Source organism: Anomaloglossus baeobatrachus, chromosome 5 (genome assembly GCF_048569485.1).
Source record: "Anomaloglossus baeobatrachus isolate aAnoBae1 chromosome 5, aAnoBae1.hap1, whole genome shotgun sequence".
Lineage (NCBI taxonomy): Eukaryota > Metazoa > Chordata > Amphibia > Anura > Aromobatidae > Anomaloglossus > Anomaloglossus baeobatrachus.
The window spans coordinates 571,918,964-571,933,991 of record NC_134357.1 but is presented as its reverse complement, the minus strand read 5'-3'; the positions used below and the strand labels follow the sequence as shown (position 1 = coordinate 571,933,991).

At 43.9% G+C, this 15,028-nt stretch overlaps 2 protein-coding genes across 3 annotated transcripts in view; both read right to left on the bottom strand.

Moving 5' to 3' along the window:
- Positions 1 to 1,068: 1,068 nt before the first annotated feature.
- The window catches only part of LOC142312397 (uncharacterized), a 161,981-nt gene continuing 148,021 nt past the window's right edge, over positions 1,069 to 15,028 (bottom strand). Inside the window, 1 exon segment of the mRNA XM_075351340.1 lies at positions 1,069 to 2,500. Coding sequence (XP_075207455.1) covers positions 1,559 to 2,500 — 942 coding nt within the window. The 3' untranslated portion in view covers positions 1,069 to 1,558.
- The window catches only part of LOC142312385 (oocyte zinc finger protein XlCOF8.4-like), a 52,976-nt gene continuing 40,843 nt past the window's right edge, over positions 2,896 to 15,028 (bottom strand). The window contains exons 3-7 of one of the 2 annotated variants that reach the window (XM_075351327.1): positions 5,588 to 5,732; positions 5,279 to 5,458; positions 5,073 to 5,196; positions 4,771 to 4,989; positions 2,896 to 4,657 (exon numbers count right to left, since the gene is read on the bottom strand). In XM_075351327.1, coding sequence (XP_075207442.1) covers positions 4,638 to 4,657; positions 4,771 to 4,989; positions 5,073 to 5,196; positions 5,279 to 5,458; positions 5,588 to 5,665 — 621 coding nt within the window. In that variant the 5' untranslated portion in view covers positions 5,666 to 5,732 and the 3' untranslated portion in view covers positions 2,896 to 4,637. Of the gene's footprint in view, positions 4,990 to 5,072; positions 5,197 to 5,278; positions 5,459 to 5,587; positions 5,733 to 15,028 lie in introns of both variants that reach the window. The other variant, XM_075351326.1, reaches the window with a different exon arrangement.

The window sequence follows — 15,028 nt, the reverse complement described above, 5'->3', positions numbered from 1 at the left end:
GGTTCCTTCAATGTGCAGCTTCTTCACATGTTTAACAAGATCTGATTTCTCAGAATAACATTTTCCACATTCAGAACATAAAAATAGCTTATTTTGTGTGATATTTTTGATGGTCAACAAGACTTAATTTCATAGTGAAACATTTACCGCATTCTGTGAATGAAAATGGCTTCTCCTGTTATCATCTGGTCACCGTGGATGATCACAAAAATCCCATCAGCAGAAAAAACACAAGAGTAGTTGGAACCTGAGCTGACCGCAATCCCCTATCTTTCAGACTACAGTAGAAGTAGCCGTGGAGCATTCCTAAACACACCTAGACGCCTCGTCACAGCCGGAGAAACTTACTACACCTCACAGATAGAAATGAGGAAACCTATCTTGCCTTAAGCTGGTGTCACACATAACGACGACGACAACGACGTCGCTGCTACGTCACCATTTTCTGTGACGTTGCAGCGACGTCCCGTCGCTGTCGCTGTGTGTGACATCCAGCAACGACCTGGCCCCTGCTGTGAGGTCGCCGGTCGTTGCTGAATGTCCAGCTTCATTTTTTGGTCGTCACTCTCCCGCTGTGACACACACATCGCTGTGTGTGACAGCGAGAGAGCGACGAAATGAAGCGATCAGGAGCCGGCACTGGCAGCTGCGGTAAGCTGTAACCAGCGTAAACATCGGGTAACCAAGGGAAGTCCTTTCCCTGGTTACCCGATGTTTACGCTGGTTACCAGCCTCCGCTCTTGCTGCCAGTGCCGGCTCCTGCACTGTGACATGTGGCTGCAGTATGCATCGGGTAATTAACCCGATGTATACTGTAGCAAGGAGAGCAAGGAGCCAGCGCTAAGCAGTGCGCGCGGCTCCCTGCTCTCTGCACTGTGACATGTAGCTGCAGCACACATCGGGTTAATTAACCCGATGTGTACTGTACCTAGGAGAGCAAGGAGCCAGCGCTAAGCGCGGCTCCCTGCTCTCTGCACATGTAGCACAGCGACGTTATGATCGCTGCTTCTGCTGTGTTTGACAGCTAAGCAGCGATCATAACAGCGACTTACAAGGTCGCTGTTACGTCACCGAAAATGGTGACGTAACAGCGACGTCGTTGTCGCTGTCGCTTAGTGTGACACCAGCTTTAGAGTAATCCCCAAAGGAATAGCAAGCGTCCAACATATAAAGCCAACGGTGATGTAAGAAAACACAATACAAAGATAGGAGATATAGTGCAAATAATCAAATACAACAGGAGAATCTCCCTTTTCTTGCAGTGGGGCCTTCAGAGGGGGAATCCCCATGCTCATCAAAACAGAACACAGACTTTAAGCAAAATCAAAAGAAACACAACCACACTTAGGTCTAGATCAGGCAATAAAGAAAAGAACTTGCAACTTATCTGGAATAGTACAGGCACAGGATAAATGGAGGAAAAAATCCAAGCCAATTCAGAGACAGAGGATAAACATCTACCACCGGCCCCAGCCAGCAAACACTACTCTACTATATAGCCCTGGCTGATCTGCAATTGGGCTTCCCAAACTCCCAATTAACTCCCACACCTGTTGAGTCAGTCAGCTTCACCCCCAGTCCTGACCACCAGAGGGAGCTCCAAACCATCACCCTCTCGGATGACATTCACAACATTCTCCCCTGTATGAGATCTTCGATGCCTAACAAGATCTGATTTCTGAATAAAACATTTCCCACATTCTGAACATGAAAATGGCTTCTCCCCTGTGTGACATCTTTGATGTCCAACAAGATCTGATTTCCGAATAAAACATTTCCCACACTCTGAACATGAAAATGGCTTCTCCCCTGTGTGAGATCTCTGATGCACAACAAGTTCCGATTTCCAATTAAAAAATTTCCCACACTCTGAACATGAAACTGGCTTCTCCCCTGTGTGATTTGTCTGATGTCTAACAAGATGTGATCTCTGAATAAAACATTTCCCACACTCTGAACAAGAAAACGGCTTCTCCCCTGTGTGAATTCTTTGATGCTCAACAAGATCCGATTTCCGAATAAAACATTTCCCACACTCTGAACATGAAAATGGCTTTTCCCCTGTGTGATTTGTCTGATGTCTAACAAGATGTGATCTCTGAATAAAACATTTCCCACACTCTGAACATGAAAACGGCTTCTCCCCTGTGTGAATTCTTTGATGCTCAACAAGATCCGATTTCCGAATAAAACATTTCCCACATTCTGAACATGAAAAAGGCTTCTCCCCTGTGTGAATTCTTTGATGCTCAACAAAATCCGATTTCCAATTAAAACATTTCCCACACTCTGAACATGAAAATGGCTTCTCCCCTCTGTGAATTGTCTGATGTGTAACAAGATGTGATTTCTGAATAAAACATTTCCCACATTCTGAACATGAAAATGGCTTGTCCCCTGTGTGTTTTTTCTGATGTGTAACAAGATGTGATTTCTGAATAAAACATTTCCCACAATCTGGACATGAAAATGGCCTTTCCCCTGTGTGAATTCTTTGATGCTCAACAAGATCTGATTTCCTAATAAAACATTTCCCACACTCTGAACATGAAAATGGCTTAACCCTTGTGTGACATCTTTGATGCTCAACAAGTTCTGATTTCCGAATAAAACATTTCCCACACTCTGAACATGAAAATGGTTTCTCCCCTGTGTGAATTTTCTGATGTCTATTAAGGTTTGATTTCTGAATAAAACATTTCCCACATTCTGCACATGAAAATGCCTTCTCCCTTGTAGGAGCAGTTTCATAACCCAAATCCCTTCTGTAACTTTTATTTTGCTTAAAAATCTGTGATAAATCTGAATTTTGGACTAGTTTGAAAAGATCAGATGATAGAGCTTTCCGAGGAGGGACTGGAGGTATATCTGGGATAACAGCATGCTCTTCATATGTATCATGTGTGATACTTTGATCGTCTATTTTAAATTCTGAAGATATTAGATTTTCATCTGAATTCCCAATACAGTCATCTGCTAAAAATAAAACACAATGTTATTAGTTGTTAATGTTAGTGATATTATCTTGAAAGTACATTTATTTTTTTAAACCATAACATCAGAAATTAAATGAAGAAAAAATGTATTCTGAATATGTTTTCCAGTTTTGACTTCTAACAGTTACATCTTCGTTAATTCGGATTTCCCATTCCTAGCACCAGTTTTCTGGAATGTGCTAGAGTAAATAATCTGATTGATTGTCACAATGTGACTGCAGGATAATGAGAGTCAGGGGGCTCCTATACTGTCCCTCACACTAGGGGACCCCAAGCTATTCCTAACCTATGGATTACCCTTGAACATGGAGATGCCGATTCGCGTGCCTTACTAGTCTCCTGACTAGATTTCATCTGTGATCCCCAAGGGAAGGAAGGGGCAAGTGTATGATGGAAATACAGATTAAGGCAGACGGGACATATTGCAAATTCACAGAAATAAACAGTGAGAGACTAAGAAGAAAAGCAAGAGCATAAAGGCAGCAACAAAAACACAAAAAGGGTTAACACCACAACAGCTCACTGTAATAATGCACAACAACCACCGGTAAGTCTGGATCACAACACCTCACCAGACCAGTATAGGCAAACTATAGCTGGCATTAATGAAATAGTCTAACCAGCATATACAGAATGGGAGCGAACGATACTTTCTCTCTACAGCATGTGATCAAAGACATTAACAAGCTGCCCAGCAGAGAATAACTCTTGCTAGCCTGACCAAGCCTGTGGTTCGACGCCTGTGTCTCCCTGCGCTGTTCAAAGACATCAGAGAAGTTAACATGCAAAGTACCAGAATCTATAATTTCCACAGATCCTGATGCCACCATGACAGTTGGCAAAACCTGCAAATCTTGTAACATTGATCCACAACATAGACAATTTCACACAGGGTTTTTTTTAAGACTAAAATAAAGACATATACTGGAAATTTAACGGGGTTGTCTGGGACTGTAATGCTGAAGACCCATCCTTAGGCTTTATAACCAAAGCAGGTAGCAGGGTCTTGTGATCTGTGCAGATAAACATTAGGGCTCAAATTCATCAAGACCGGCAATGTACACTGAAAAATGAAGTCAAGGACTGGAGTGAGATTTCTGGCATAGGGAACGTTGCAGTTTGTTATGAATTAGAGAAACGGTGGCATCACACCCTTCTTCTGGCCAAGCTCTAGCCATTTTGGCAAAGCTGGTTAAAATTGGCGTGAACACACACACACTTCAGCTTTAGACTCCTGCACTTGAAACCTTTGGTCATATGCCGTGATGTCAAAATGGTTCTTAAGCAGACCTAGAATTTGCATATAAACACTGGGGCCCCTAGGAGTAAGGAGGCCTGTGCAATTGCCCAGTTTGCTCTTAAGAGACCTTTCGTTACATCATGTCACATGACTTTGAAGTCATCAAAGCTCCTTAAACAATCAACTTCAGAATACAACTGATGTGGTCCCAAAGAGAGTGGGGTCTTGAGAATTTGCACAGTTTGGCTCCTCCCAACACTGGCACTGACTGTAACTAGGGCTTATATTTCAAGCATTCTTCAAAAATCCCATAAAATCATGCTAGGTCTTATTTTTTAACTAGGTTTAATTTTCAGGGAAACAGGGTATTCATGAACCCTCTGCAGGTCTTTTAGTTGCTTTCATAATGACAGAGAAGGCACTAGAAACAAACAGAAGGAAAGACAATACAGTTGGGGAAAAAAAAAAGGTCAGAAAGCCTAAAAATGTAAATACAAAATTAGTGCAGAAAGTACATAAGTAGATATCTCTTACTGGATAGAACTAGAGTTAACACATCCTGAGGAACATCAGGATCTTCTTGTTTACAGTCCTGTGGGAGAAGAGGACGGGGACATCTCTCTGGTGTTGTCCTCTTACTGGATAGAAATGGAGGAAACACATCCTGAAGAACATCGGGATCTTCTTGTTTACAGTCCTGTGGGAGAAGAGGACGGGGACATCTCTCTGGTGTTGTCCTCTTACTGGATAGAACTGGAGGAGACACATACAGGGACTGAATTCATTCCTCACATACAGATAATTATAGGCCGTGTGTATTTAGTCCTGTCTATTACCTGGTGATGTGAGGGGCTGGGGAACCTCCATCATGACGTCCTTGTAAAGATCTTTGTGTCCTTCTAAATACTCCCACTCCTCCATGGAGAAATAGACGGTGACGTCCTGACACCTTATAGGAACCTGACACATACAACGATACCGTCAACCCCCGATCCCTGCATACGGTTACTGTATAATGTCCCAGCATTCCCAGCAGTGTCACCTCTCCAGTGAGCAGCTCAATCATCTTGTAGGTGAGTTCTAGGATCTTTTGGTCATTGATGTCCTCATGTATCGGGGGGTGAGGTGGAGGCCCCGTGATTGGGCTCAGGGGTCTTCCCCATCCCTCAGACACAGTGGCCTGACAGCGATCACTAGAGGTCTTCTTCACTACTGTGTAATCCTGGTTATGGAGAGACACAGTAATAAATCTCACTACAGACATTTCCATAGTCGTCACCTCTCCAGTTCTGTCCATCTGTTATTCCCATAGATAAGAATGATGTAATGTGACATTATCAGAATCTCTCACCTCTCCAGTAAGCCGGAAGAGGATCTCTAGGGTGAGGTGTAATATCCTCTCCGCCATCTTGTCCCTGTCCATATCCATCCTTCACGGGGCAATCAGGAGTATTATCCTATATAGAAAATGTCCACTCAGAATCCAATATAAGGACCTGAATGGGAAAAAGATGAGCCAATATGTAAAATACTGCAGATAATAAGGGAGGTAAGATATCACTTGTGTAGGAAAAAAAATTTCAACATGAAATGTGCTATGTAAAGGCCCCTTTACACACTGAGACTTTGTAGCGATCCCGGCCAGGTTGGGATCGCTGGTGGGATCGCTAGAAAGTCTCTGGTGAGTCGCTGTGAGCTTTCAAACAGGCAGACCTGGCCAACGACGCAACAGCGATCCGGACCTGCAGAACGACCTAGCTAGTCATTGGGGACGTTGTAAAGCAGCTTTTTGAAAGGGAAGTCGCTGTAAAGTCCCCTTTACACACTGAGACTTTCTAGCGATCATGCTGCACAGCGGGAAACAAAGGACCAAAGAATGGTCCTGAACGATTTGTAGCGATCAGCAACTTCACAGCAGGGGCCAGGTCGCTGATGTGTTTCACACACTGCAATGTCGCTGGGGAGGTCGCTATAACGTCACAAAACCGATAACGTTACAGCGATGTTGTTTGCGATGTTGCAGTGTGTAAAGCCACCTTAGGTAGTAAAACCGACTGATAAAAGTAGGACATTATTTTTATAGCAATAAAAATACAATGAAAAGTGATGAATTATCCATATTGCACCTAGAATGGTATCAATGAAAATGTCGGTTCATCAAGCAAAAAACAAGTCCTCACTCAACTCAAAAAGAATAATGTTACCGGTGTCAGAAAATGGCGACACAAACTGATATTTTTTTTTACAAAAGTGATTTTTATTCACCACTAGAGATGAGTGAATCTGAAGTTCAGTGTTCGGTACAAACTCAGACTTTTCCAAGAAGGTGCGGAGGTCAGATGCTTTACGTATGTAAACCACTCTCATGAGCATCGCTGTGCTCGGGTACGCTCGGTGCTCAGCCCGGTGCGAGCCGCCTGCAGTGTTTGATCGTCTCACACTGGGGGTAACAACAGCATGATCGGATGTAGTGTGCACCAAGAATTATTATACACATGCTGATTGTACATATCTCATTGTTCCTAGTTTCACCAAACACATTTAGCAACGTTTAATAAAACAGGCAACAGCCTCCTTATTAACCTATGGTGGATAAAGGTTTAGCTGCCTGTCAAGCTTCACATGCCTCAGGGCTCGTGTAGGGAGGACAGAACAAGGGCTTATATTTTAATTATAAATTCCCCAAAAATCCTACTAGGACTTATTTTTCAGGTAGGTCTTATTTTCGAGGAAACAGGGTAGAAAGAACTGACAGTGCCTTCTCCCCCATACACACAGGTTATGTGATCACTGCTAAGTCTTTATATCAGCACCAGTTACAAGGGAAGTAAGATGAAAGTAACAAATACTTAAATACGGAACTAACCCCCTCCCCCCGAACGTGTGAAATATAGGAAAATACCACTGTCAATTCAAATCTTATTAGCTCCAATCAGGTAAAAAACAGCCATATATACAAATAATATGTAAATTATTAAAAATTATTTTTATTTCAAATATCATTATGTATGTTAATATGTGTATTTTTTCATTCACTAAGCACATTGTATTAATCACTGTCTAATACACCATATCCTTCACTATTATAATCATTGTTCAATACACCATAACTATTCACGATTATATTCTTGAATACCTTATTAACATAATAGAATTATTTATATGTTACACTTGGATCATCCTTTCTATACTTTCATCACTTTTATCATGCATAGATACAATGCACACTCTATATATACACTAGAGCAGTCATGGCGAACCTTTTACAGGCAGAGTGCCCAATCTGTAGCCCTAAACCCAATTTTTTTTCCGAAGTGCCAACCAATCCTATTATGTAAATAATTAATTGTAACCTTACCTTTGCCGTCTTCTCTTCTCTTCAGCAGGGGGCATCACGCTCATGCTTACCACACATTGAAGCTGAGCCCCTGCCCTTTCCAGACACAGCAGTTGGATTGATCTTTCTGGAAAAAATTGCAGCATATTAGATAGAGATTTTAGCATGGAATGCAGTCAGATGTCACCCTGTAATCAACATCTACATTTCAAAGTCTGAACATCTTGAAATCCCATAAAGACGTACGAGTGGCTCCCCTCCCCATCATTGTGTAGTTCTGTCCCCTTCCTCGGCCACTTCCTGGTAAACATGTCCCCCATCCTGATATATATTTCCTACATTCTGGTATATTTGTCCCTATCACGGCCCCATCCTGGTAAATGTCCTCCATCCTGGTAAATGTTACCCATTCTGGCATGTTCCCCCATGCTGGTAAATGTACCCCATCCTGACATATTGCCCATCCTTGTAAATGTTCCCCCATCATGGCATATACCCCATTCCTGGTAAATGTCCTCCATCCTGGTAAATGTTCCCAATCCTGGTTAATTTACCCCCATCCAGGTAAATGTACCCCTTCCTGGTAAATGTAACCTATCGTGGCATGTTTCCTCCATCCTGGCATGCATGTTTCCTCCATCCTGGCATGCATGTTTCCAACATCCTGACATGCATGTTTCCTCCATCCTGGCATGCATGTTTCCTCCATCCTGATATGCATGTTTGCCCAATCCTGGCATGCATGTTTCCTCCATCCTGACAGGCATGTTTCCTCCATCCTGGCATGCATGTTTCCTCCATCCTGACATGCATGTTTCCTCCATCCTGGCATGCATGTTTCCCTTATCCTGGCATGCATGTTTCCTCAATCCTGGCATGCATGTTTCCTCCATCCTGCCATGCATGTTTCCTCCATCCTGCCATGTATGTTTTCTCCATCCTGGCATGCATGTTTCCTCCATCCTGGCATGTATGTTTCCTCCATCCTGGCATGCATGTTTCCTCCATCCTGGCATGCATGTTTCCTCCATCCTGGCATGTATGTTTCCTCCATCCTGGCATGCATGTTTCCTCCATCCTGGCATGCATGTTTCCTCCATCCTGGCATGCATGTTTCCCAACCTGGCATGTATGTTTCCTCCATCCTCACATGCATGTTTCCTCCATCCTGGCATGCATGTTTCCTCCATCCTGGCATGCATGTTTCCTCCATCCTGGCATGTATGTTTCCTCCATCCTGGCATGCATGTTTCCTCCATCCTGGCATGCATGTTTCCCCATCCTGGCATGTATGTTTCCTCCATCCTCACATGCATGTTTCCTCCATCCTGGCGTGCATGTTTCCTCCATCCTGGCATGTATGTTTCCTCCATCCTGGCATGCATGTTTTCCCCATCCTGGCGTGCATGTTTCCTCCATCCTGGCATGTATGTTTCCTCCATCCTGGCATGCATGTTTTCCCCATCCTGGCATGCATGTTTTCCCCATCCTGGCATGCATGTTTCCTCCATCCTGGCATGCATGTTTCCTCCATCCTGGCATGCATTGTTCCCCATCCTGGCATGTGACATCTGTTATCATTATAATGGACATGCTGTCCCGTTCCAGTCTGCCATCCATCTGCTTTTCAGAGTGTATATTTTCTGGATCTACTCAAGTATAAAATTCATATGTGGTGCGTATTGATTAGACAGTGGTCATCGGATGATATTAAGAGTCCAATTTTGGATGTTAATGTTGTGATAGAGATTGAAAATATTGAATGCATCTGATCTGGACCCTGGTCTTTGATACCAGTTATTGAGAGATTGCACCCCATGTGAAGTTGCTCCTCCCATGTCGTCATTTTTCTGTGCATGTTTTTATCTTGCATTTTATATATATTCTTCAATAAAGATATCTTAATATTAAATGTTGTAGTTCTTTATAGGATTTGTTCTGTTCACTGTGAACTACATTAGTGTTTTGATCACATAGGCTTTTTTTGAGTGGTGATCAAGCTTTTGAGGTTTATCCTACAGAAACTCATAGCTTCTATTGTATGTAATGAAGATGGGATGCATATGTCTAGGTCCGATTCTCTGACACCAAAAGATGCCTGCCTTCTCAAAGCCGCCCCACTCCTCTTCAAGTCACCCTGTCACTATCCTTGTCTCACATGATCTCAAGGCTATTCTCGAACAAAGGCATCAGAAGAATATCTCCTCACAAAGGCATACAAGACTCCAGTGCGCCTTGCTCCTGCCCGCCAGCATTACGCCCCAGTGCTGTACTACTCTCAATCCATTGACTCTGCTTCCTCTTTCAAGGGGGGAATACTTCTCTACATGGGTACCCTCTCCTGGCCTATGGACATTGACTATGAAGACCAAAACACCCAGGAACATAATTACTTTGAACTTATGCGATCTGAGTGCTCCCACCTGCCCACAGCTACAGAATTGCCAGATGCTGATCTGACTTTCTTCGTCTCATGTTATGCAGATGAGACAGGACGGTTTCACACAAGTTAGGCTGGGTTCACGACGACGTCGCTGTTACGTCACCATTTTCTGTGACGCAACAGCGACCTTGTATGTCACTGTTATGATCGCTGCTTAGCTGTCAAACACAGCGACGCAACAGCGATCATAACGTCGCTACATGTGCAGAGAGCAGGGAGCCACGCACACTGCTTAGCGCTGGCTCCCTGCTCTCCTAGCTACAGTACACATCAGGTTAATTACCCGATGTGTACTGCAGCTACATGTGCAGGGAGCAGCGCACACTGCTTAGCACTGGCTCCCTGCTCTCCTAGCTACAGTACATATCCGGGTTAATTAACCCGATGTGTACTGCAGCTACATGTGCAGAGAGCAGGAGCTGGCACTGGCAGCGTGAGAGCGGCGTAGGCTGGTAACGAAGGTAAATATCGGGTAACCACCTTGGTTACCCGATGTTTACCCTGGTTACAGCTTACCGTAGCTGCCAGATGCCGGCTCCTGCTCTCTGCTCGCTTCATTTCGTTGCTCTCTCGCTGTCACACACAGCGATGTGTGCTTCACAGCGGGAGAGCAACAATAAAAAAACGAACCAGGGCTGTGTGTAACGAGCAGCGATCTCACAGCAGGGGCCAGATCGCTGCCCAGTGTCACACACAGCGAGATCGCTAATGAGGTCACTGCTGCGTCGCAAAAACCGTGACTCAGCAGCGATCTCAGCAGTGATCTCGCTGTGTGTGAAGCACCCCTTACTCTGTTGTGGCACCTCCGGATATCATTATTGTGAAACAATTGCCTCCACACAAGTCAGCACAAAAACCCAAACTGGTGGCCCTCAGTAAGGCCTGCAAACTGGCCAAAGAAAAACGCCCAATATCTACAGGTGTTGAGAAGAGCCATTAGATCAAATACTTAATAAACCTCTGGACATAGAGCACTGTGAGAAGTGTGTTCAATGAAATCGATTCTCTATACATAAGCCAGTCTTCAGAGGAACACTAGATAGCCCCCGATGACATCACAGACCGGCCCATCAGCATCCCAAGATGGCCCCAGATGACATAGACCCGCCTATGATGACGCTCATCAATCAGCTCATGGACTAACACATTGTTCAACCCACTGACCAATGAACACATCCAGACATAACATTGGAAAGGGGCATGTTTCAGTTGAAATAAAGCAGTTCCGACCTTGGTCGAGGAACATCAGACTGTGTGTCTGATCTCATTTTTCAAGCATGCACTTGATCCACACCAATTAGAATCAGGCAGTAGGCAACACGAGTGAACCCCGGTTAAGTGTTCACCCTAACAAATTGGTGCCCAATGTGGGGCCATCAGACGTAGACGCCCGAAAACCCTTGGAATCGGCAATTGGAACGGCAGGATGAGCTGCACACCTTGAGACAGGAGTTTGATCACCTCCTAACCCGGAACACGGTAAGTCTGCTGATTTTCATAATCTGTAGTCTTCCCTATGTGATCTCGGGGTGTGTCGCACTGATTGCCTGACCGTGTCCGGTTTTCAGGTATCTGTGACGGCATTCGGGTCTCACGGCTGGTGGCCATTTTAATCTCGGAAGAACCGTCACATGTTTAGTTGCCTGCTGCATATTGTGTGTTGTCTAGAGGGGAGATTGACTGGTAGTTAAGAGAGCAAGTGGGTTTGTGAGTAGTGTCTGGAAAACGTGTAAAGTATATGGTTTGTGGTCGCCTGTGATACGGTTTGTGGTTCTGGTGTAAGCTAGGCTGAGTACAGAGCCATATGCAGTGCCCAGCTCAGCTAGATTGAGTGCAGAGCCTTGCTTTATACATAAATTTAACCTTTTTAAAGTGTTTTCTTGGACGTGAATCAACTGGTATATACACGTGTTTTTGTAAATTACGGAATGCAGAAATCAGACAGGGACCATGTTGCAGAATAAGAAAGGATTTAAAAGTGTGTGCTACAAACTAGAAGTTTTCTTTAGTGTTTCTGTTGAGAGTCATCTCCCCTATCTTTTTCGTTTAATATTTCTTTATTGTTTCAAAAATTTACACAAAAAGGAATGTAGATACATTATATTGCCCAACTTTCAGAATATGGAGAGGTTATATTTCCGATCTGGGCATTCAAATCTTATGCAACATATATCAAAATGGAATCAATCATAAGTCTTATAAAAATCTGTGTAACATCTTAACTCAAATATGAAATCTTTTATCTTTTTGTTTTGCCTAATACATAAACGGTAACATCTTTCTGTATAAGTTGGCTATATAGACAGATAACACTACGAAAACTAGTTAGGATAAGAGAGAATGGAAGAAGAGAAAAGAGAAGAAGGAGAGGGGAAAAAAAAAGGGGGGGAGGGTGGTTCCTGTGACGTCGCACCACACCACCCCCTTGTCGGGAGAACCATTCCGCCTCGTCAAATGATTTATTGTAATAACGTGCCCGCGTGTAACCAGGATTGGAATTGTTGTGTCTCTCTGAATTGAAGCCACGGATACCAGGTAGCAAAACATATTGAGTCTTTCTTTTCATAAAAAGCTCTCATCTCCTCCAAACGTCGCAAAGCATCCACAGCCTCCACCCAGTCTACTCTTTTCAATGCATAGGTGGACCTCCAATGCTTCGGTATGATCTGCCTCATCAAAATCATAAAATACGAGAGCAGACTTCTCTTAGCCTTGGAAATTACGCCTGCGTACATTGACAAGAGTGCTATTTCTGGTGAGGGTTCCACCTCTGTATGATGTAAATGATTATAGAGAGCAAAGACATCTTCCTATAGTCCCCGGATCCCTGGGCAGGCCCATCAAACATGTAACATTGTGCCTACCTCCAGCAAGTGTCTGAAACATCTGGAAACATTTTGTGAAGTTTGGCGGGTGTTCTATACGATCACAAGAGGATTTTATAGTTAAGTTCCTGCATTCTACATGAAATGGTTGTTTTGTGTGTTAATTTAAATAACTTGAGCCACTGTTCTTTAGAGAAAGTCCATCTCAATTCTGACTGCTATTGCCCTATGTAGTCAGGTAGGACCCCTCCTGTCTCCCCGGACACAATTATATTGTAGATTACCGAGACTGTGTGAGCAGGTGTTTCTTGAAGGAAACATAACCTTTGAAAGGGAGTCAAATCTCTATCTCAAATCCCAGAGCCAGAGAGTCCACGAAGCTACGCAATTGTAACTATTGAAACCAATAACTTGGTTCTTTTGGCCGGTCACCAAGCAAGGACACCAAAGATCTGCAGCCCTGTTGAGTAATTACATCTCTAGATTAATACAGCCACTGGTATGGTATTTTGAAAGTACAGTAGATACTAAATCAGCAAAAATACCTAAAATATAACCTTTATTGGTTTCTCTTAAAAAGGAAAGAATTACCTTACCTCATAAAAATTAAAAAACAATGTCTGCTGCAGAGACTAAGATGCTGCAACACCCTTCAGTCATTTCAAGGGATTAATACACTCTGCCACATGACATGTCGGTGTTATGAATGGTATAAACAGGTATGGCATCCGACCATATAGGTACACACTGGTTCTGCACGATTGGCAGTGTAAATGGATAATAAACAGTTGTTCCCACCAGTCACACTGCCTATACAACAATGCACCCACCCATTAAAGGGATGAATGAGTATTTAACATACAGATATCCACACCACCAGCCTGGTGTTAGGGTAGCAAACAAATTATGTACTCAGGGTTCAGATGAAACATGACAATGCTTCTGAGATAACCATATGCAAGGATCCCAGAATGTAGCAATGTCCAGAAATGTGGAAAAGGAACAATCTCACCCGTTCCGGTGTGGCCTATTCCCACAAGGGCAGCTTGTCCTCATTAACAGCGTCTCCACGACCCCTCATATACTGGGCCTAGGATCCCTTCAGAGCACTCGCTGTCCCATCCCAAATTCTCCTCCTCCCGACGCGTTTCCTACTTATTATTCATCAGGGGAGCTTGAAGAGATACAAAGGTTCCTAAAGTGGAAACCTCTCATGGGTTAACTAGAAAGAGAAAAAAACGGGACAATGAACAGGGGTTCCATAAACAAAGATCCCCTACAAACCTTTCCCTTAACTTAAGAAACCGGGAGCAGCCAACTTACCAGACGGTGACAGCATGAATCCTCTCTGCTGTACACCGCTGTCAGTAATTGCCATGTTTAAATAATCGCCGCTCTCCCGCCGGCGTCTGACGTCACATCCGTAACAACGCTCCCCACTTCCGCCTATCGTGGTGGAACGCATACGTGGACCGCACGTCCCTCAGGATGTGACGCCAGCATCATCCGGCACGGTCATGACACCACTAACCTGAGGCACATGACCAGGACGCATTGGCGTCCACAACGTCCGCCCCTCCACAGAAAGGAAACAGCGCCCTGCATATAACTTCAAAGCGCATGCGCTGAAACCTTAAAAGGGCAATTCCTTCTGTGCATACAATAACCGCTTCTGTCCAATAAAGCGTAAAGGTAGCGGAACAATTGGTTACCAGATAATATGTGCAGATCTACAATAGCCCAGGGATTGCACAAATCTAAAAACTGAATCTTATGGAGATTTCCAGAGGGAAAAGCCCACCAAATAAGATAACCAAGGACGCAAATGCATTTATACAATCAATACAATATTGAGAGGGATACCAGAGAGACAAATTCGCCACTAAATGGCAGAGGGAAATCCAAAAGGAGACCCCATCTACAGCCAGAATACAAACCAAAATATACCCTAGAGGATGGGGGGGGGAGGGTTTCGAAAAAAGGCCTATCAACTCCACCACCATCTACACTAACTAAATGAACCTTTCCCTACCTGATTGCGGAGGTTGGCACCCTAAGTCACGGTGATTGGCGCCCCCGCTCACCGGCGGCTTTCCCTTCTAGCTGTTCTAATCCTTCACCTACAAAAAGGGTGCAAAGGACAGGGATTCATTCAGGCCCAGTGGGTAAACCGTCTTGAGTCGAAAA